The following is a 23529-nucleotide window of genomic DNA, read 5'->3' as shown; positions in this document are numbered from 1 at the left end:
ACTAATCTTGACAGATCCCTTCCCAGCAATAGGAACATGGGATCCATCAGCTGTGGAGACCCTATCTTTGGCAGAACAGAGCTGGTAAGTTGAAAAAATTGTAGAGCTCTAGGTCATGTGCTCTGAGGCTCCAAAATCTATAATCCAAGGAGGTTCCTCCTTACCTGAAGTAGAAACATAATTTGCAGTGACGTGTGAACTACCTGTGTTAGCAAAGGAAGTAGAGTGGACTCCACCAGTGCCACCCCTACCTTGCTATCCACTTGCAGCTGAACTGGAACTGGTTGTATCCCGCTAGTTCAGAAGTACCCCATACCTCTCAAGTAGGAGGGGTCGGAATGTCACCAGTAACTGCTATATGTGCATTTCCCTTCTTATTTTTCAATCTAGTCAGCACAAGATGTGGGTGATGCTTCCAGCAAGTATCTCTTGTGTGTTTAGGCTTCTTACAGTAGTCACAGATCAAATCTCTTTTATCTTCTTTCTTGATTTCACCACCACCCCGATATCCACTTTGTTTAGGTTTCACAGCACTTACCATGGCAGACTGATCAGGAATAAGGTTTTTTATCATCACATCTCTCCTGCACTCCCCCCCTGACATAAAGGCATATGCCTGGGAGAGAGTAACACTGTCCCTAGAAAGAAGGTGTTGACGTGCAATATCATACTCAGTATTAAGGCCAACAAGAAATCCAAACACCTTATACTTCTCTAGATGTTTCTGATAGATAGCCGCATCCTTAGTGGTTTCCCAAGCAAATGTCTCTAAATGGTCAATCTCCTGCCACAGGGTTTTAAGGGCTGAAAAATAGGCTGCAACAGGTCTATCTCCATGCCTTGTAGAAATAATCTGATTTCTCCCTCTGTGAATAGGTTTCTGCAACTTCATCCCATATTTCCTTAACTGTATTTGCCCATAAAAAAATTTTACATTTATGGGGCAACATGGAATTACACGACCAAGTCATCTCCATATAATTCTTCTGTACCCACTGGGAGTTGCTAGTTTCGGGTTTCACCTCTTCACCAGTGATATACCCTACTTTCCCACGAGCACCAATGGCCATCTTTGCAGATTGTGACCATTTTAAGTAATTTGCACCATCCAACCTAACTATAGTAATCATCCCAGCCCCGAAAGGGTCTCCAGCACCTCCTCCCACTGGTCTCATTTCACTCTCGGGCTTATTTTCAACTCTGTGGCCCTCCATGCTTCTCAAAAAATGTAAAGAAAATAACTGAAATTTGCAACAAAATCAAACAAAACACTTTTTGGAACCAACAACACCTTTCTGGTGTCCTAGACTTTCTTCCCACAAAAGATTCCTTTTCTGTGGGACGGGAGAAGAGAGAGAAGAGGCAGCTGCTCTCTCTAGAAGCCTCCAAATCAGGCAGGACTTGAATCGCGCCTTACAAAAAACTCCAAGGAACCCTAAAAAATTAGGGCGCCACTTCCTAGGTCAAAATTGAAGAGTCCAACAGAAACAGGATTCTTCCCCTTTCTCCAGTTTTTCCTGATTTTGATGAGAAACCCTAGACCAGCTACAGGGCACACAGATCCACCAAAAAAATCCAAAAATTGGGCTTACCTGAGAGCTTCGATCAGCCTCTTAAAATCACCATGCAGTCGGCCGATCTAGGGCTGCATGAGAGAACAACTTCAAGGAACTTTTGGCCCGCTCTGATACCAAGTAGAATCACTAATTGCAGATTTAGTCGAGTTTCTTGTGAAAGGAAAGAGGGGGAAGATGAAGATTTCAGCAGTAGAGAAGAAAGGAGAAGAAGAAAATAGTAGGAAGTTAACCAGGATTGTAAAATTAACCCTAGCCGCCTACCTCTCATTATATTTATACTTAACTTAAAGGATGAGATATTACAAGGATGCCCTTAGTAGGGCGGCTACTAATATAGCTGAACAGTCACAACTTAAAAAAACATAAACTAATGGGCCTAAAGCCCAACAACTTCCTAACTAAGCAAAAAGCAACTCGGACCAACTCAACACTTACCCACTTAGGAGATGGGTAAGTTTTACCCGGGGAAGTAGAGCTTATTTTTTCGTGGGCCCATTAGTAAATGCAAAAAGAACATTGTAAAGTTGGTCAATGGGAAAAAGATACCTTTTGACCAACCTTCCCAAGTTTATTTACCAGTAAACAAACGAGGCCTTAATGATTTTTGGAGAAACTGGGCTGCAGTGACAAGTAGCTCTCTCCTAAAGGCTAAAGTGTAAGTGTAAGCTGTGCACCTCCTCCTGTAGGTGTGTTGAAGCTGAATTTTGATGGAAGCAGTCAAGGCAATCTAGGTCCTTCTGGATTGGGAGGGGTTATAAGGGATGGGGCCAGAAATGTGATACTTCTTTACTTGGGCCCCTAGGTGTTGGGGATTCCACTAGGCCAGAGTTGTTAGAGATGTAAATCAGTCCTCAAATTTTAGGTGTAAATTTGAAGATTAGAAGAAAAAGGAAGAAGAGAAGTAAGAGCAGCAACACAAGAGAAGAAGATGGCGAAAAGAAAAGGAAGAAGAAGAAGAATCGAATTATCTTCCCTTTCTCCTCTAATCCTTTTTTATTAAGAATTAAAGTTAGAGTAATGACAAGTATGCCCTTAAGTGGGCGGCCAGCTAGGCAATAACATAAAGAGATTAAACAAAAAGAAATAACAGGCCCATTAGCCAACAATAAAAGAAAAGATATTACAAGAGAAGATACTAGGACCCATTCAGCCCAGTCTCTTTACACTCCCCCTCAAACTGAGCATAGATGTCAATCATGCCCAGCTTGCTTATATAGTGTCATTTTCCCTCTTGGAACTCCCTTGGTCAAGATATCAGCCAATTGCTCATCTGATGTGATGAATGGCCAACAAACTTATCCTGAGAAAACTCTTTCCCTTATAAAATGTCTATCAACCTCAATGTGCTTAGTTCTGTCATGTTGAACAGGATTATGTGCAATGTTGATAGCTGCTTGGTTGTCACAGTAGAGCATCATTGGCTTCTCGTAGTCAACCCCCAATTCTTCTAGAAGGGATCATAGCCTCAATAATTCTAACACACCATGTGCCATTGCCCTGTATTCTGCTTCAGCTGAAGATCTAGCAACTACAGATTGTTTCTTACTCCTCCATGACACAATGTTCCTAGCGACTAGAGCACAATAACCTGAGGTGGATCTCCTATCATCAATACATCTTGCCCAATCAGCATCAATAAAAGCTTCCAACTTCATGTGTCCATGTTTGGCAAATAGAATACCTTTCCCTGGAGTACCTTTCAAGTAACACAGAACCCTTTCTGTAGCAGCTAAATGAGTATCTCTGGGAGAATGCATAAATTGACTAATAACACTTACTGCATAGGAAATATCTGGCTGAGTCATGCAAAGATATAACAACTTCCCAAGCAGTCTCTGAAACACCCCCTTATCAGATAAAAGCTCACCATCTGTTGCAGAAAGCTTATGATTAGGATCAATAGGAGTGGAGATTGGTTTAGCTCCAAGTTTACCAGTCTCAGCAAGGAGGTCAAGGACATATTTACGCCCAGAAATGAAGATACCATCCTTAGATCTAGCAACTTCAATGCCCAAAAAATACCGAAGATCTCCCAAATCCTTGATCTCAAATTCAGAGTTGAGAAACCTTTTTAGTTTACTAACCTCTTGAGTGTCATTACCCGTGACCACAATATCATCAACATAAACTATCAAGAAGGTCACCAAAGAGCCATTTCTCTTCAAGAACAGGATCTGATCAAATTGAGTTTGTGTGTAGCCAAAGGAGACAAGAGCAGCCCTAAACCTCTCAAACCAAGCCCGAGGAGACTGTTTGAGACCATAAATAGATTTCTGCAGTTCACACACCTTGCCTTGCATTTCCTTCCCATACACCCCTGGAGGCAAAGACACATAGACCTCTTCATGCAGGTCTCCATTCAAAAAGGAATTTTTAACATCAAACAAGTGTAGGGGCCAGTCAAAAGTAGCGACTAGAGATAACAAAACCCTGACTGAGGTCATTTTAGCGACAAGAGCAAATGTCTCAAGATAGTCAATGCCATACATTTGAGTGTAGCCCTTAGCAACCAGCCTAGCCTTAAACCTCTCAATAGAGCCATCAGAGTGATATTTAATGGTAAAAACCCATTTACAACCCATTGGTTCCTTCCCTTCAGGCAAATCAACAATATACTAGGTATGGTTCTTATGCAAAGCATCCAGTTCAGCCATCATAGCATCCCTCCATTCAGGTTGAGATAAGGTTTTCGGTACAAACCTGGGTATCACATGGGAAGAAACAGATGCAAGAAAAGAGTAGTAGGAAGGAGAGAGAAGGCTGTAAGATAGGTGTTTGGAGATACAATGGGCTGTACACTTCCGCTTGCCCTTGCAGAGAGCAATAGGAAGGTCAAGGTCTGGGAAAGCTGTAGATGGGTCAGAAGAAGGCTGACCTGTTACCTCAGTAATGATGGGAGGAGCAAGAGGCTCTTCTATAGGAATGGAAACAACCTGCCCATATCTGAATCTTTGCCTTTGGTACCACCTTTGGAAAACAGGAGGAGGAGGAATTATAGGAGAATGAGGTGGAGGAGGAGGAGGAATAGGAATATCGGAGGTAGGTCCAGTGGGAGAAGTAGACACCTCATGATAGGACTCAAGAGGAATGGGAAGGGGAATAGCTGGAGACATAGCAAAGGGTTCTTCTGATTTCTCCCCCTCAGGAGAAATGCTAAAGAAAGGAGTCAACTCAACAAAGTTGACATCCCGAGATACAAAGCGGGTGCCACGAACTGGATCAAAACAGCAATATCCCTTCTGTGTGGAAGCATATCCTAGAAAAACACATTTATGAGCCTTAGGTTCAAGCTTGTGCCTTTGATGACTGTGAATATGCACATAGCAAGTGCACCCAAAAACACGGAGAGGAAGAGAAAAAATATCCTCATCCGGGAAGAGAAGGCTAAAGGGGGTTTTGAAGTCAAGGACCCGGGAGGGCATACGATTGATAAAAAAAGCAGCAGTAAGAACATCTCCCCAAAATTTTATAGGAACATGTGATGCAAACAAGAGGGACCTGACAACTTCAATCACATGTCTATTCTTCCTTTCCACCACCCCGTTTTGTTGTGGAGTGTAGGAACAAGAAATTTGATGAATAACCCCAAAAGTTTCAAGATAGGTGGAGAGGGTTCTCTCAAAATACTCCTTAGCATTATCAGAACGGAATATTTTGATACAAGTGTTAAACTGGGTGAGGATGAGTTCATGAAATTTTTGCACAATGGCTGGTACTTCATCCCTGGATTTCATGAGATAAATCCAAGTGTAACGAGAGTAGTCATCAATAAAAAGGATAAAGTACCTGTAACCCCCCATAGTTGGCAAATGATATGGCCCCCACACGTAAGAGTGAACAATATGAAAAGGAGAAAGAGATCTTTTATTGCTTACTGAATAAGAATGTCTACAATGCTTTGCCAGTTCACATGACTCACAATGAAGACTCGATAAAGACAATCCCTTAAACATATCTGGAAACAAATGACTCAAAGCAGAAAATGACAAATGACCAAACCGAAAGTGACATAACAAGACTTTGTTAATTGACTCTGACAAAACTGACTCTAAGGCAACTCGATGAGGTGGTCCCAAAGCTCGATCCGGTGTGTCCAGCAAGTATATTCCGTTCGCCTCATGGCCACTCCCAATCATCCTCTGAGATTGCAGGTCCGGAAAAACACAATGAGTGGGAAAAAAAGGTTATGCTGCAATTCATGGATTTAGTTAAGCTGCTAACAGATAAAAGGTTTGTGTTAAGTTTAGGGACATGAATGACAGAGGATAAGGGTGTCAGAGGTCTTTATATCTCCTTTACCAGAGATGGGAGCAAGAGACCCATCAACAAGGGATATTTTCTCTTTGCCAGAGAGGTGGTATGAGCAAAAGAGATTAGACAGGCTGGTCATATGGTCTGATGCACCGGAATCAATAATCCAAGGGATTTTATGATTACCTAAAACTGAAGCATGATTTGCAGAAGTATGAATACTTGAGTGAGCAAATGCTGATGAAGATGATGTGTTGTTGTTGGAAGAGTGAGATGAAGAAACAGTAGCTTCCAAGTGATTTAGTAGCCTCCCATACTTTTCAAAATCCCCCTTCATTGCTGCCAACTGCTCAATGGTTGATTTCTCTTCACTCTCCTTATTTCCTCCTTCAGGTACTGTAGCAACATTAGCTGCCTTAGGCTTTCCTACCTGACTGCCCTTCTTAGAGCTGTTGTTATTCTTAAACCTATCAGGAAGAAGCTTCCAGCAAGTGTCCTTTGTATGCCTCGGTTTCTTGCAATATTCACATATCTGCTCCTTTTTCTCAGTAGGACCCTTTGGCTTAATTCCAGCATGTGCAAAGTGTTCTATAGGTGGACCCTGCAACTGAACCTGCCGCCTACTCTCCTCACTGCTTATGATAGCATATGCCTAGGAAAGAGTAACCTCATCTCTGGCTAGGATACTTTACCTAATGATGTCAAACTCAAGGTTGAGTCCAGTGAGAAATTCAAACACCCTATTTCTCTCCACTAACTTCCTATACATTTTAGCATCATTCTTACTCTCCCATACAACTGTCTCCATAACATCAATTTCTTGCCATAGGGATTTCAGTATAGAGTAGTAGATTGTTACACTCTTCTCCCCCTGTCTTAGGTTCTTCACATCACTTTTCAACTTATAGACTCTGGCTACATTCAACTTCTGTGAATAGGTCCCAGTAACACTGTCCCATATCTCCTTAGCCGAAGACATCCAGAGATAATGCAGACTTATATGAGGTTGCATAGAATTGACCAACCATCCTATGACAGTATAGTTCTCTTGCATCCATTTCTCAAATTCAGGGTCTGTCTCTTCGGGTTTCACTTTACTACCTGTGAGATACTCGAGTTTTCCTCTACTACAGACATAAATTCTTATCGACTGTGCCCAAGCAAGATAATTTGTCCCATCTAGCTTGATTGTGGTTACACCAGTCAAAACAGAATCTACCAAGCCAAGGCCTGAAACCGGCACTTGCTTGAACTGACTTCCGTATGGCTCCATTAATCAAACGAAAATCAAAGAACCAGAAATTTTGTCTATATAAACTTACTTGAAATCAAACCAGAACCCAGATGCTTGAAAACTAGGGTTTTACTCCGTCCAGCTGTTGGGGAGGAAGAGAGAAGATGCAGCCGCTCCTACTAGAACTTCCCAATCTCTTCCAAACCTGAATCGCCCTCCTTTAGGAGTCACAGGACACCTCCCAAGCACAGAGTGCCACACCCAAAGCTTCACCTTTACCTGTACCTTCGAAAATCTCTAATCGGCTTGGGTTTTGGGCAGCAACAAAACAGCACCGCTTCTTGGCAATATCCAGTCAGATTTAAACTCTCCAAACCCTCTACCAACTAGGCCAGAGATCCTCTGAACTATAGAGAATCTATCTCTCCATACACTCTCTTAATCTAAGGGTGTATGGGAAAAGAAGAAAGAAAAAAAAAAGGAAGAAATAGACCTGCTCTGATACTAAGATGTAAATCAGTCCTCAAATATTAAGTATAAATTTGAAGATTAGAGGAAAAAGGAAGAAGAGAAGTAAGAGCAGCAACACAAGAGAAGAAGATGGCGAAAAGAGAAGGAAGAAGAAGAATCGAATAATCTTCCCTTTCTCCACTAATCCTTTTTTATTAAGATTTAAAGTTAGAGTAATGACAAGTATGCCCTTAAGTGGGCGGCCAGCTAGGCAGTAACATAAAGAGATTAAACAAAAAGAAATAACAGGCCCATTAAGAGAGGCCCATTAGCCAACAATAAAAGAAAAGATATTAAAAGAGAAGATACTAGGACCCATTCGGCCCAGTCTCTTTACAGTTAACTGCAATTCAAGGTGCACAGTTTGTTGTTCAGTTAGGTGTGGTACAGTTGTTAATTGAAGGAGATTTCAAGGTGGTAGTAGGTTGGATACAGAATCCAGATTCTGTAGTGTGGCGTTAAAGAATGAAACCAAGAGGTCCAAGTCGTTAACAAGGGGTCTGTTTGTAAGAGTACAATGGGTTGGGAGATCAGCCAATCCAATAGCTGACTGTCTAGCCGAGCAAGGGGTAGCCAAGGATCATTTGTTTTGGTTGTAGTTGTAGTTTGATGTTGCCTTGGAGAGTATGCAACTCGCCCCTCTCCAAGTTTACTTGTATCAGTTTTCGCTCATTAAATTAAATTAATATAATGAATTACTTCAAAAAAAATTAAGTGGGTTAGAAGGACTGGGAATGGGATGGTTGATACCCTTGCTAAACAGGGGATGATGAGACAACAACTCTTTTGGGATTCATTGTAAATTTGTTTGTTATTTGGGTTGGAAGTCTATCCATCATTTTGTACTATTCTCTTTTTTATATTAATAAAATAAAGTTTCCTTGCTGATAAAAAAAAATTGTTGGGGAGGATGTTTCTTTTGGAGTGGTCCAAGGTGTGGTATTGGGGTTGAGGTTCTTTTTTTTTTTTTTTTTGTTGGGGTGATTTCTCATCACCTTGTATTGTAATTTGATGTTTAATTTCAATACATTTCTTTTTTATTTATCTTCAAAAAATCTTCGAGATGCAAAAACACCATGATTGGAAGAAGCTACCCCAATTCGCTGAAAGTATCTCAACTCCCCTATAGGACAATTAATCTTAAAAGTATTATGTCTTCCACATAAACAACTAAAATAGTCAATGAAGCACCACTTGTCCCTATCTCTTTAAGGCACCTCTTAACTTGTTAAGTCATGTCCTTGGCCACTGCTTCAGCCCATGTAGTGAACTCTTCAACCTGCAAACCTTTTTTGCTTCCTTTTTGTAGAAACTTAGAGGCAATTCCATACAAACTTCTTCATGTAAGTCCCCATGAAGAAAGACATTTTTTACATCAAGTTGATATAAGGACTGTAAACTTGAAGTAACAAGTGACAACAACACTCTAATCGAATCCATCTTAGCTATTGGAGCAAAAGTCTCCAATTAATCAATACCATGAGCCTATGTATATTACCTTTTGCTACTAATTGAGCCTGACACCTCTCAATTGAGACATCTGCCTTAAATGGAGGAAAGAAATGTACAACACGAGAGAGACGAGTGATAGGACAAAATGAGAGATGAAATGGGCTGTGGAAGTATGACATTTACCCTTTAGTAATGCAATGTGAACATCAAGATCACTAGTAATAGAAAACTGCATACCCGGATTTAGTATCTAGAAGTAACTGTGATTGGTTGAGACATAACTATATAGTTATAACCAACTTTCTTCAGTTGTTGATACACCTATATCTCCTTTTGAGGACTAGGAGGTAAACTACTAAGAGAATAACTATCATGACTTTTAGAATAAAAAATAGGTTACGGTAAGGGGACATCTGGAGCAAACATTTCTCTCTCACCACTCTCCCCTTCAGATGAAAGATTGGAATAGTATAGGACATCCACAAAGAAGGTAACATCCATCATAACATATTGGGATCCAGATACAAGGTCATAACAGACTTGTACCAATAAAGTCCCCAAATATGAGTAGAGTATGTACATCCAAACACCTTGATAGGAATAGAAAGATCTCCCTTGATGATACAAATGACTAAATGGAGTGTTAATCCTCAAAAGGAGGGGGGGGGGGAGATTCTATTATCAGCACAGCATCTTCCTTTTACTTGATGGAAGATGGACATTAAACATAAAACTCTTGGCAACCTCCAAAATATGCCATTTCCTTCTCTCAACAACTCCGCACGGGGGCAACAAGGCCCCGTGCGGCACTCGATGTGGTCAAGTAAGCCTACGAATGCAAGCAACAAGAAGGCACACGAATTTGTCAAAAGGCACTTTATATTGCATAAATTGGTGGCAAGCACAGGCACACTGTTTAGTGTCGAGGGGATCTCGTTCTTAACCTTTACACGCTACTAATTCACTCGACTACCTACCTCCCCTCAAAGAGTACGTTAAGCTTTTGGGGGAGTGACATAAAGAAACATCAAAATGGTGAAAAATCATACTATAGAATTACAATGGTTCCATTGGCATTCCCCCATACAAAGTACATGCAATACCCCACCCAAGGCACACTTAGACACTCGGATGGCATGTTGTGGGCATGATGATGGCACTTGATGGTGCGGAAAAGTGGCCACTTGTGACAATGTAGTACAAAAACAAGTATTCTAATGAATAATACCATGATCAATAAGACAATCTCAAAATGTCATTTAGCATTATAATGCCTGAAGATTTTTATCCGAATACCAAACTGTGGAAGAAGCATCTTATGAAAATAACGAGTCAAAGTGGGAACCTCATCAAAGAAATGCATTAGGTATAGTTAGGAGATCTGGAGAATCGTCCACAGAAAATAAGAAATTCTTATAATCTCCCATGTGAGGAACGTTGTAAAAACAAGTATTCTAGGAGTCAACTGGTGCTTTTGTTTTTGGAAAAGAATATAGAACTTTGTCAGCTTTGTGGAACTTTTCTCTAAAGATTTTCCCCATTTATTATTATTATTATTATTGTTATTATTATTATTATTATTACTTGTTTGTTATTATTAATAATACTTGTTTCATTTTACAGGAGCAAGAAGGTGCAACCCTAATTGTTTCTGCAAAATTTTCAGTTGTTTCCAAGCGTAACATTTACCTTCAATTTGAAGAGGTTGTTTTCTATGTGAATATGATTCTTTTCGTTGACATATTCAGGGTACACGAATGCAGAACAAAATTGTAAACCTCAACATGCTTCTGTAGATAATCAATATTGGATGTAAACCTCCTTGAAATCAGTTATTTCTCTTAGTATTCTTCCATGGTATTATCTTTTAAGTATGTAGGAATTAATTTTCCTCCTCCCTTCCCCTTTCAATAATTCCATTAAAGCAAGCATGTTGTATTAGAATATACTGACTCTTCTATTTCTCCAACTAATACCATAAAGTAAAAAATTTTGTCTGAGCCTTAACAAGTATGATGTGCTTTCTGAATGTCTTAGAAGAGTACTAATAAGCCATTACTTCTCCTGTATACTTCACTAGTTCATTGATGGGTTGCCAAGGTTCTGGAGTTTGGGTTCAAAATGCCCCATATGATTAGAATTCAGTTTCTTTATAACAAGGATATTGAAATGTTTATGGGCGAGTTTAAGTAGCCTCATATTTGATATTTTTATTTTTTTTCAAAAGTTAATAAAAACACACAATTTAGAAGAATCATAGAAACCATTAAAGGAGTTGTGATTAGGGGTGATCATTTTCAGCCCGGATCAGAATTTGCAGACTTCAGCCTAGGTTTTTTGTGTTCAGGCATGGGCTGGCCAGGGCCCAGCACAAGCTGCAATATATTATTTATATATTAAATATATATCGTTTATATGTTTTATATTATATTATGTATATAATTATTATAAAACAACACATAATATATAATATATAATGTGTCAATATTATGTAAATTGTGTCATATATTTTATACATATATTATAAGTCCTAGGTTCATAACCTCTAGGCCTCGTTGTCTTACTGAATCTAGGTTTGGATTTGAGTGGATCCATATGCAAGAACTATATCCATTCCATTTTTAATATATCCTAAGCCAAATCCAACCCTTTTATCCCATGCAAATTTATCTACATGGATTAGATCCAAATATGAACTAGTACTTTTACTAAATTGACTTTATAGCTAAAATCTTACTGAGTATCTATGTTTCCAACCTATTGTTGACTCTACAGACTACATGTACTTTTGGGTAACCTGCCACCCAACCAGGTTTTTAGGCCAATTTAATCCATGAACCATTTACTTAGCAAAAAAACATTGACTCAGCCAACAACCTTATGATCCATCAGGTTGAACCATTGAACTGTTTAACTTGGTTAGTGAGTCATAGGCTAGATATTAAATCTCTTTCTTTTTGTATTTTTAGGAATTTTCATCATTAATAAAAATATCCTCATTTATCAAACTTATTTGTTTTATATGTTGAATATCTACCATGGGCCAGACAGTTGGATTGCTGACATGGACCCAATCCTTTTTTATGCGCAATATAAATCATAGTTTTTGTTAGAGTGCTCGAGTCAGGGGTATTTTGGTCATTCTGGTTTATCTTCTTGAAAGTGAAAGGTCTATTGTATCTGAGTTTAAGTTATGTGTCCCATCTTATATGAGGGACAAAACTGTCTTTCTTGTAACTCCAAGTTTTATGAATAAAATCCAAGTGGGTCGGCTAGGAGGGTGATTTTTCACATTTCTCTCTTCTAGTCTGGCCGAACATTCTTCTCCTTCTTTCTCTTTTCTTTCTTCTTCCTTCTTCTCTACTTTGACCTAGAATCAACTAGGGTTTATTCACATGGTATCAGAGCTGTAAGGTCGTATCCTTATTTCTTTCTTGTTGCTGTTCTCTTTCTGGGTTCGCCGCCAGCTTTCACAGTCGTCGTCTTCTTTTTCGATTGACCTGAGTGGAGGTTCTATAAGGGGCTGAAAAGGAGCTGTCGTTTTGTGGGTCTGGAGGTGAGAATGCCTCCAGTCGTTGCTGTGGTGGTCGTTGAAGTGGTATACTAAACCCTCTATTCAGTATCGAAGAGGGCTGAATGTGGACAGGTATGAACACTACTATTGTTTGTCCAAGTAAGGGACTGTGAATGTTTTCTTGTTGCTTCAAAAGTTGGTTGTGGTGATGCTCGGTGTGACTGATATGCATTTCAGTCGTATTCCTCTGCATTTCTCTTCATATGTATGCTGAAAGAAGAGTTGTCAACTGCTGAACTTCACAACAGCAGTAGATTGGTGGTGGTTGTGTCGTGGTGATTGGTGGTGGTGGTGGTTGTGTCCTAGACCTTGTGTGTAATTAGTTCTGCAGTGTGCAGCCCAAGTATTTGATGTGAAGACTGGGTGATTTCAGTCTTAGTGTGTGGTGGTGAATGGTTTTGCAGTGTGCGGCCCAGGTGTTTGATGTGAAGACTGAGTGATTTCAGCCTTAGTGTGTGGTGTGTAATGTGTATTTAAAGCTGGGGTTGGTGGTGCTACAAGTGAGATAAGCCGTGTGAAAGAGTGTGTGGCTGTGTTGTATACTTGAAGGTGAAATAATGGAGATGGCTTCTTCCGTAGATGGGAATGACAACAAAACCAGCATCATGCTTTCTTCAAATTATGTAAGTGTTCAAATGACATCCATCAAGTTGAATGGTGAGAACTATGTACCATGGGAAAAATCTGTGGAGGTGTTCTTGAAGGCCAAGAGGAAAGTAAAACATGTGAGGGAGGAGAAACCTTCCTCTATTTCTCCTGGGTTCAGTGATTGGGAACAAGATGATACACAGATAATGACATGGCTTTGGAACAGCATGGAACCAAAGATTAGTGTGAACTTCATGTTCCTAAATACAGCCAAAGAGATCTGGGATCATGCTAAAAAGTTGTACTCTGGACAAGACAACACAACTAGGGTATATCAGTTATACCAAGAGTACTTCAATTTGAAGCAAGGAAGTCAAAGCTTAGAGGAGTATTATGCAAGTTTGAGGAACATCTGCAATGAGCTAAATGTGTATCACCCTCTAACATCAGATGTCCAGATCCAACAAAAGCAACGTGAACAGCTTGATGTGACTAGGTTTCTTGTGGGCTTGAAGGCTGAGTATGAGCCTGTCAGAGCACAGATATTGGGGGGATCAGCTCTCCCTTCACTTGAAGAAGTTTTTGCCCGTCTTAAAAGGACATCCATTGAGCTGATGGAACATTCTTCCTTCTCTGATAGATCTGGTTTGGTAGTGACTAAAGGGAGTGGTCGTGGAAGTAGAAGTGGTGGTGGCAGCAGTGGCCCTCCAAGCAACCGTGGTGGACACATGTTTAACCGGGCTAGTGGCCGGACTGGAGGCCGAGAGTCAGGGGGAGGCCGTGCAAGAGGAAGGAGTAATGCTCAGAGAAAATGTACACATTGTGGCTTAGAGGGGCACACAGTTAATTTCTGCTATGATTTGCGTGGTCCACCCAACACTTGGGCTAACCATGCTACATCTAAGAGTAGTAGCACCACACCCACTTGTGCTTCCGGGCAGGAAATGGTGAGTGTACCACGGGCAATATATGAGCAGTTCCTTCAAACATCTCAGCAGAACACAGCTACACTTGCCCATTCAGGTATGGCTTGCTTAGCTTCCAAAGCCTCACCCTGGATCATTGATTCTAGAGCCTCAGACCATATGTCTGGGACTCTTGATGTATTCTCCTCCCTTTCTCGCTCCTCCACATCTCAGTCAGTTACTCTTGCCAATGGTTCTACATCTCCTATTTGTGGTGTTGGTGATGTTGATTTCTCCTCCTTGTCTTTAGCATCTGTTTTATATGTTCCTAAGTTCCCGTTTGATCTTATGTCTGTTAGCAGATTAACCAAGTCTCTTAATTGTTCTGTATAATACCTTGTTGGTGGTGGTCCTCCAGTAGCTTTTCAGTCATCTCTTACTCCGCTTCAATGGCACTGCAGACTTGGTCGTCCTTCTCTCAAGGCCTTGAAGTTACTGGTTCCTTCCTTGAGTCATCTTCATGGCCGCCCTCCCTCTAAATGGGCCAATCATGCTGTTGCTGGTGGGGTTGATGTCAGTGATAATCAACAGGCAGACCTAACTCCTTCCACATCTACATCTGTTTTCCGGAAGGGAGATGGTGAGTGTACCGCGTGATGAGTATGAGCGGTTCCTTTAGTCCACTTCACAGCACACTACTGCTACTATTGCCCACTCAGGTATAGCTTGCCTGTCATCTAAAACCTCTCCTTGGATTATTGACTCTGGAGCCTCTGATCACATGACCGGGACTCTAGGTGTGTTCTCTTCTCTCTCTGAAACTTCCACATCTCAAACTGTTACCCTTGCCAATGGTTCCTCCTCTCCCATCTGTGGTGTTGGCAATGTTGACATGGCTTCTCTTTCTTTATCATTTGTTCTATATGTCCCTAAGTTTCCATTCAATCTTATGTCTGTTAGTAAATTAACCAAGATTCTTAACTGCTCTGTTACTTTTTTCCCTTCCTCTTGTGTTTTTCAGGATCTCAGGATGGGGAAGAAGATTGGTGGGGTGCATGAAGTTGGTGGATTGTATTACCTTGACGGTGGTGGATCGTCAGTTGCACTTCACACTTCACTCACTCCTCTACAGTGGCATTGTCGACTGGGACATCCTTCTCTCAAGGCACTCAAGATCTAGTTCCGTCTTTGAGTCATTTGTTAATGTTACAGTGTGAGTCGTGTCAGTTTGGGAAACATCGTTGTGTTTCCTTCAGTCCTAGAGTTGAAAGTCGTATGTTGAGTCCTTTTGCTTTGGTTCATTCAGATGTTTGGGGCCCGATCAAAATGAGTCTTATAATGGTTACAAGTATTTTGTCACTTTTATTGATGATTGTTCAAGAATGACATGGATTTATTTAATGAAAGAAATGAGTGAATTATTTTCCATTTTTCAAAAATTCCATGCTGAAATACGTACACAATTTGGTGTTCCAATCAAAGTTCTTCGTTCAGATAATGGTCGTGAATATTTTCTAACTTCCTTTCAATAGTATTTAGAATAGCATGGCATCATTCATCAAACTTCTTGTGCATCCACTCCTCAACAAAATGGGGTGGCTGAATGGAAGAACCGTCATCTCCTTGAAACAACTCGGTCTATTCTTCATCATATAAGTGTTCCTAAACGGTTTTGGAGTGATGTTGTACTTACTACGTGTTTCCTCATTAATCGGATGCCCTCCTTTATTCTTCATGGTCGGTCTCCCTTCTTTATCTTGTTCCCCAGCTTGTCTCCCTTTCCATTAACACCTCGTATCTTTGGCTGTGTGTGCTTTGTTCACAATCTGAGTCCTGGAATAGACAAGTTGGATGCACGCTCCATTAAGTGTGTTTTTCTTGGCTACTCTCGGACTCAAAAAGGGTACAAGTGTTACAATCCCATTACTCGTAAGTGCTATGTCTGTCCTGATATCACCTTTTTTGAGTTTGTTAACTTCTTAGGAACTGAAGCATCTTCGTCTCCACCTTTACTTCCTCTTCCTCTTCCGGTCAGTGATCCCGTTCCGGGTGTTCCTGTTGGAGTTGACTCGTCACCTCATCCAGTGCAGATCCCTACTGAACGACCACCAATTTGGCAAGTCTATACACGTCGAACGACACCGGTCCCTCCTCCAGCTTCTACCTTGTTCGCGGATCCTGTCGTTGCTCCTGTTGCTGAACCTTCAGGACTTAGCCTACCCATTGACTTATGGAAAGGTAAACGTAGTTCTACTCTCCATCCCATTTCCAATTTTGTTTCCGTATCTCGCCTTTCCGCCTCACATCGCCAGTTTGTTTCACTATTGTCATCTATTTCCATACCTAACAATGTCCAAGAGGCTCTTAGTTCACCTGGGTGGAGGCAGGAAATGGAGGAGGAACTCTCTGCTCTTCAACGTACTCACACGTGGGAGCTCACTACTCTTCCTCTTGGTAAGCATGTTGTGGGTTGTAAATGGGTGTATACTGTTAAATACTTGCCAGATGGTAGTGTGGAGCATCTGAGAGCCAGACTTGTTGCTAAAGGGTATTCGCAGTTGTATGGAGTGGACTATATGGAGACCTTCTCTCCAGTGGCTAAGATTAGCTCTGTCTGTGTGTTAATTTCCCTGGCAGTTATGTATGATTGGCCCTTATTTCAGCTTGACATAAAAAATGCCTTCCTTCACGGTGACCTTATAGAGGAGGTATATATGGAGCAACCACCTGGGTTTGTTGCTCAGGGGGAGGCTGGTAAGGTGTGCAGACTGAAAAAAGGCAATTTATGGGTTAAAACAATCGCCTCGTGCTTGGTTCGGGAAGTTTAGTGAAGTGGTGAAGAATTTTGGAATGAAACAATGCCAGGTTGATCACTCAGTATTCAGCTATGACTCAGAAGCTGGAAAGATTTTATTAGTGGTCTATGCGGATGATATTGTCATAACTGGCAGTGACAAATTGGGGATCGACAAACTCAAGGTCTTTCTGCAAAATCATTTTCAAACAAAAGACCGTGGGACATTGAAGTATTTCTTGGGTATAGAAGTTGCTAGATCAAGAAAATATGTTCTCGATCTATTGGACGAAACAGGACTGTTAGGTGCAAAACTGGCTGAGACTCCTATGGAACCAAATGTTAAGTTGAGCAGTGATACAGGGGAAATATTTGATGATCTTGGAAGGTATAGACGACTAGTAGGGAAGCTGAATTATTTGACTATCACGAGACCAGACATCTCCTTTGCAGTCAGTGTGGTGAGCCAATTTATGCAGAACCCTCGTATATCTCACTGGGATATAGTTCTTAGAATTTTAAGATATTTGAAGGGAGCTCCGGGCCATGGGCTATTGTATAAACCAGGAGGAAAACTTGAAGTAGTTGGGTACACGGATGCAGATTAGGCGGGCTTTGTGTTTGATAGAAGATCTACTACAGGTTACTGCACATTTCTTGGAGGAAATCTTGTGACGTGGAAGAGTAAAAAGCAGACGGTTGTGGCTAGAAGCAGTGCTGAAGCCGAGTACAGAGCCATGGCAAACACTACATGAGAATTAGTGTGGTTGAGGAATCTCCTACAAGAAATCGGGTTCCACATGGATAAACCTATGAAGTTGTACTGTGACAATCAAGCTGCGCTCCATATCTCATCCGACCCTGTTTTTCATGAGAGAACAAAGCACATAGAGATTGATTGCCACTTTGTGAGGGAGAAGGTTCCTACTTGAGAGATAAGCACAGAACATGTAAGCTCAGGTGATCAGTGGGCAGATTTGTTTACAAAAGCCTAAAGCTCAGGGAGAGTGAACTATATATGTAACAAGCTGGGATTATATGACATATTCTCCAGCTTGAGGGGGAGTGTTAGAGTTATCCGAATAAGGGTAGATTAGTCAACTCACCTTGGTTAAGTTATGAGCTTATGTGGCAGTCTTATTAGAGGTTCTCTGTCCCATACTTAAGTAGGGGCAGTTTAGTCCTTGTACATTTAACTAGAAGCCTAATCACTATTAAGAGGTCGACTGATAGGGTTTAGCTATCAGGTTTGACAGTTCTTTCATCTTCTTCTTCTTCTCTTCTTCTTCTTCTTCTCCTTCTCTTTCTTCTTCTCCTTACTGGTTCGGACTACTGTAGCTACAGTAGAAACAATGACTTTTCAAGGATGACATGGATCTACCTTATGAAAGACCGTAGTGAATTGTTCTCTATTTTTCAGAAATACGCACTCAATTTGGAGTTCATATGAAAATACTTCGCTCCGATAATGCCAAAGAATACATTTCCTCACCATTTCAGCAATACCTAGAACATCATGGAATAATTCATCAAACTTCTTGTGCCTACACCCCGCAACAAAACGGTGTAGCTGAACGGAAAAATAGACATCTTCTTGAAACTGCTCGGTCCTTGATGATCAATATGCATGTCCCAAAGCATTTTTGGAGTGATGTTGTTCTTACATCCTGTTTTTTGATAAATTGGATGCCCATGTCAATCCTTGGAAGTCAATCCCCTTTCTCCGTGTTGTTCCCCACTTTGTCTCCATTTCCTCTTACCCCAAGAGTCTTTGGTTGTGTTTGTTTTCTTCAACACTTGGGGCCTGGAATAGACAAGCTAGATGCTCGAGCTACGAAGTGTATTTTTTTGGCTACTCGAGGACTCAGAAAGGGTATAAGTGTTATAACCCAAAATTTCATAAATCGTTTGTGTGCTCTGATGTCACCTTCTTTGAATCAGTTCCATTTTTCTCAGATGTCGGGGTCTCTTCTTCTCCCTCTGTGGTTCCTCTTCCTGTACCGGCTATGGACCCTCTCCCCGTAGCTTCCATTCCTACTGCAGATGCACATCATATGCCTGTTACTACAGAGAGGCCGCCATTTACTCAAGTGTATACCCGCTGAAGTGCTTCGGCCCCTCCTCCACTTCAGCACCTGTCGACAGATCCTGCTACTGCTCCTTCTCCCTCAGATCTTGATCTTCCTATTGCTTTGCGGAAAGGTAAACGTACTTGTACTTCTCATCCCATTTCAGACTATGTTTCCACTGCTCACATTTCTGCTTCTCATTGCAAGTTTATATCATTACTCTCATCGGTTCCCATTCCCAAGACTGTACAGGAAGCCCTTACCTCCCCAGGGTGGAGGCAAGCCGTGGAAGAAGAACTCTCTGCTCTACAACATAATCACACATGGGAACTCACCACCCTTTCTCCTGGTAAGCACACTGTTGGGTGTAAATGGGTCTATACAGTGAAGCATCTTCCTGATGGCAGTGTGGAACGATTGAAGGCACGGTTAGTGGCCAAGGGCTATTCTGAGTTATATGGTGTGGACTATATGGAGACATTCTCTCCTGTGGCTAAAATTGGTTCAGTTCGGGTGTTAATCTCATTAGCTGCTATATATGATTGGCCTCTTGTGCAACTTGACATAAAAAATGCCTTCCTACATGGTGATCTTGTTGAGGAGGTGTATATGGAGCAACCACCAGGGTTTGTTGCTCAGGGGGAGGTTGGTAAGGTGTGCAGGCTCAAAAAGGCAATCTATGGACTGAAACAATCTCCATGTGCATGGTTTGGCAGGTTCCGTGAAGTGATGAAGGCCTTTGGGATGAAACAGTGTCAGGTTGATCATTTTGTGTTCAGCTATAACTCAAAGGATGGGACAATCTTGCTAGTCGTGTATGTAGATGATATTGTCATAACTGGAAGTGACAACAATGGCATTGACAGGCTGAAAAAATTCTTACAGGACCACTTCAATACGAAAGATCTGGGGAAGCTAAAGTATTTCCTAGGGATTGAGGTTGCGAGGTCAAAACAGGGGATCAACGTATGTCAGAGAAAATATGTTCTTGATTTACTTGAAGAAACAGGGTTGTTAGGAGCTAAACCAGCAGAGACTCCTATGGAACTCAATGCCCAAGTTAAGTGTGGATGCCGGTGAAGAGTTTGATGATCTTGGAAGATACCGAAGGTTGGTGAAAAAGTTGAACTATCTGACCATTACCCGACCAGAGATATCATTTGTTGTGGGTGTGGTGAGTCAGTTTATGCAATATCCCCGGGTTCCTCACTGGGAAGCTGTTATGAGAATTGTTAGGTACCTAAAGGGTGCTCCAGGTCGTGGTTTGCTATACCAAAAGGGGGGAACTCTCGAGATAGTAGGATACACAGATGCTGACTGGGCTGGCTCTATATCAGATATGAGGTCAACCACAGGGTATTGTACCTTCCTGGGTGGCAATCTTTTAACTTGGAAGAGCAAGAAACAAACAGTGGTGGCAAGAAGTAGTGCAGAAGCTGAGTACAGGGCTATGGCCCATACCACATGTGAACTAGTATGGCTGAAGAACTTACTACAGGAAATGGGGTTTTCAATTGACAAACCCATGAAACTATACTGTGATAACCAAGCTGCTGTTCACATCTCATCCAATCCCGTCTTCCATGAAAGAACTAAACATATTGAGGTGGATTGTCACTTTGTGAGAGAGAAAGTGATAAGTGGGGTAATTACTACATCTCATGTGAGCTCAGGAAATCAGTGGGCAGATCTCTTCACAAAGGGATCGTCTCGGGGAAGAATAGATTACATTTGTAACAAGCTGGGACTATATGATATATACTCTCCAGCTTGAGGGGGAGTGTTAGAGTGCTCGAGTCAGGGGTATTTTGGTCATTCTGGTTTATCTTCTTGAAAGTGAAAGGTCTATTGTATCTGAGTTTAAGTTATGTGTCCCATCTTATATGAGGGACAAAACTGTCTTTTTTGTAACTCCAAGTTTTATGAATAAAATCCAAGTGGGTTGGCTAGGAGGGTGATTTTTCACATTTCTCTCTTCTAGTCTGACCGAACATTCTTCTCCTTCTTTCTCTTTTCTTTCTTCTTCCTTCTTCTCTACTTTGACATAGAATCAACTAGGATTTCTTCACAGTTTTCAAGGCGCCAAGGCGAGGCTAGGCGACCAAGGGGCGCCTAGGCAATGAAATCAGAAAATAGTAAGTCTACGTGTTTCTACCCCTCATAAGCTAGTTACTTGGTTTTATACATTAACCTACAAACCTCTAAACTAATTTTTCTGCTTATGATTCTTGCATTCATGCTTAAAGCATGCAACACAGAATAATAGAAATAGAAATTCGGACTTAAAAGAAGAACTGAAAAGGCGTAGCCCCTGTGTTTGACCAAGAAAAGAAAAAGAACTTAAGGAGAAAACAGGGAGGCAGAGCCCTAATTTAGACCAAAAAAAGAAAAAGAAAAAGGGGCTCCACTACTGTTTTAGACCAAGAAAAACAAGGGAAACACTAAATAAAAGAAGAAAATGAAAAGAAGGGGGCAGAGTCCCTGTTTCAGATCACCAGTGAAGAGGAAAAAATTATAAAGAAACCCAGAGAAATGAAGAAGAAAAGGGGGCGGAACCCCTGTTCCAGATTACCATTGAGGAAAAAAGTGCAGGTAAATGAATAAGACCGAAAGGGTGAAAAGTTTGCAGGAAAATGAAGAAGAAATGAAGGGGACGGAGCCCCTGTTTGATTCCAAAAAAAAATCATGCAAAAAAATGTATGGAAAAGACAAAAAGAAGAGGAAGAACCAACAAAAAGGAAGAAAAAATGGCTGAAAACGAAGAGGGTAGGAGGAAAATTGGCGGACTGAAAACTGAGAAGAAGAAGATGATTCTGTTGAACAAGAGAAGAGAAAGAGAGGAGAGGCGAGAGGACTGAGAGCCCAAAAGAATCCTGCAGGTGTGTGCAGTATGTTATTATTTATACTAGGATGGTCGTACAACATAAAAATGAAGAAATTACAAAAGTACCTTTGCGGTACTAAACATATGTGTACAACATCTGTCAACACTCCCCCTCAAGTTGGGGCATAGATATCAATCATGCCCAACTTGTCACAAAGATCATGATGTCTGGAATGGTGTAGCCCTTTTGTAAAGATGTTTGCAAGTTGGTTCTCAGAGCTGACATAGGGAGTACATACTTCGCCTGTGATGACTTTCTCTCTGATAAAATGCTTGTCAACTTCGATGTGTTTTGTTCTATCATGTAGCACTAGGTTAGCACAATGTTTATAGCTGCTTTGTTATCACAGAATAGAGTCATAGGCTTGTCCACTGGGAAACCCAACTCACTCAATAGATTCTTTATCCACATACTTTCAGCTACTCCGTGAGCCATTGCACGATATTCATCTTCAGCACTGGATCTAGCCACCATTTTGCTTTTTACTCCTCCATGTAATAAGGCTCCCTCCTATAAAGGTGCAGTAGCCACTAGTAGACTTTCTGTCACTTTGAGATCCAGCCCAATCTGCATTTGTATAAACTTCAACCTTCAAATGCCCGTGCCTTTGAAATAACAAGCCAGCACCAGGAAACTTTTTTAGATATCGGAGGATTCTTTCTACCGCTTCAAGATGAATGGACCTAGGTGCATGCATGAACTGACTGAGGACACCAACAGCATAAGCAATGTCTGGGCGAGTCATAGAAAGATATAACAATCTCCCTACAAGCCTCTGAAACTGTTTCACATCCTTGAGCGGTTCACCTTGGCTATCACCTAATTTATGGTTGGGGTCAATGGGAGAGTCAACTGGCTTCACTCCCATCTTTCCAGTGTCTTGAAGTAAATCTAGGACATATTTCCCTTGGGAAATGAAGATACCCCTTTTTGATCGGGCAACTTCAATTCCAAGGAAGTATCTGGGAGGTCCTAGATCCTTCACTTCAAACTGAGTGGCAAGGAAACCCTTCAACCTCTGGATTTCATCCTTCCAGTCACCCGTAAAAATTGTCATCCACGTATACTATTAAAACAGCCATTTTACCTTCTCCTCTTTTCACAAACAGTGTGTGATCTGATTGACATTGCTTGTATCCTTTTTGCTGAACCACAAAATGGAATCTGCTGAACCAAGCTCTTTGTGATTGTTTCAGCCCGTATAAAAACTTCTTCAACTTGCACACTTTCTGTTCATTGCCTTGAGCCAAGAAACCAGGGGGTTGAATCATGTAAACTTCCTCTTCAAGATCACCATTCAAGAATGCATTCTTGATGTCAAGCTGATGTAGATCTCAATCCAGATTAGCAGCAAATAGAACTCTAATGGAGTTCATCTTGGCAACAAGGGCAAAAGTTTCTGCATAATCAACTCCTTACACTTGAGTAAACCCCTTTGCCACTAAGCAAGCTTTATACCTCTCCACCGTTCCATCAGCCTTATGCTTGACAGTGAACACCCATTTACCTCTAACTGGATCATTTCCCTTAGGAAGATCTACAAGTTTCCATGTGCCATTTTTATGAAGGGCATTAATTTCTTCTTTCATGGCATTTGTCCATTCAGGTACTGAAAGAGCTTCTGCCACATTCTTGGGGATAGGGACACTATCAATAGAGGTAAGGAAAGCACGAAATGAGGGTGAAATGT

The 23529-nt window shown here is 41.1% G+C and overlaps 1 protein-coding gene across 3 annotated transcripts in view; it reads left to right on the top strand.

The window, feature by feature from the left end:
• LOC104585792 (Plastid-lipid associated protein PAP / fibrillin family protein) overlaps window positions 1–23529 on the top strand; it is a 57723-nt gene that overhangs the window by 22604 nt on the left and 11590 nt on the right. For 2 of the 3 annotated variants that reach the window (XM_010242792.2, XM_088896226.1), the window contains exon 5: window positions 10648–10728. The exons of the other annotated variant lie outside the window; for it this stretch is intronic. In XM_010242792.2, coding sequence (XP_010241094.1) covers window positions 10648–10728 — 81 coding nt within the window. The remainder of the gene's footprint in view (window positions 1–10647; window positions 10729–23529) is intronic. 3 annotated transcript variants of the gene reach the window in all.

Source organism: Nelumbo nucifera, chromosome 1, assembly GCF_055504915.1.
Source record: "Nelumbo nucifera cultivar China Antique chromosome 1, China Antique-T2T, whole genome shotgun sequence".
NCBI lineage: Eukaryota > Viridiplantae > Streptophyta > Magnoliopsida > Proteales > Nelumbonaceae > Nelumbo > Nelumbo nucifera.
Note: the sequence above shows the minus strand (reverse complement) of the source record. Positions and strands in the feature narration are given on the sequence as shown.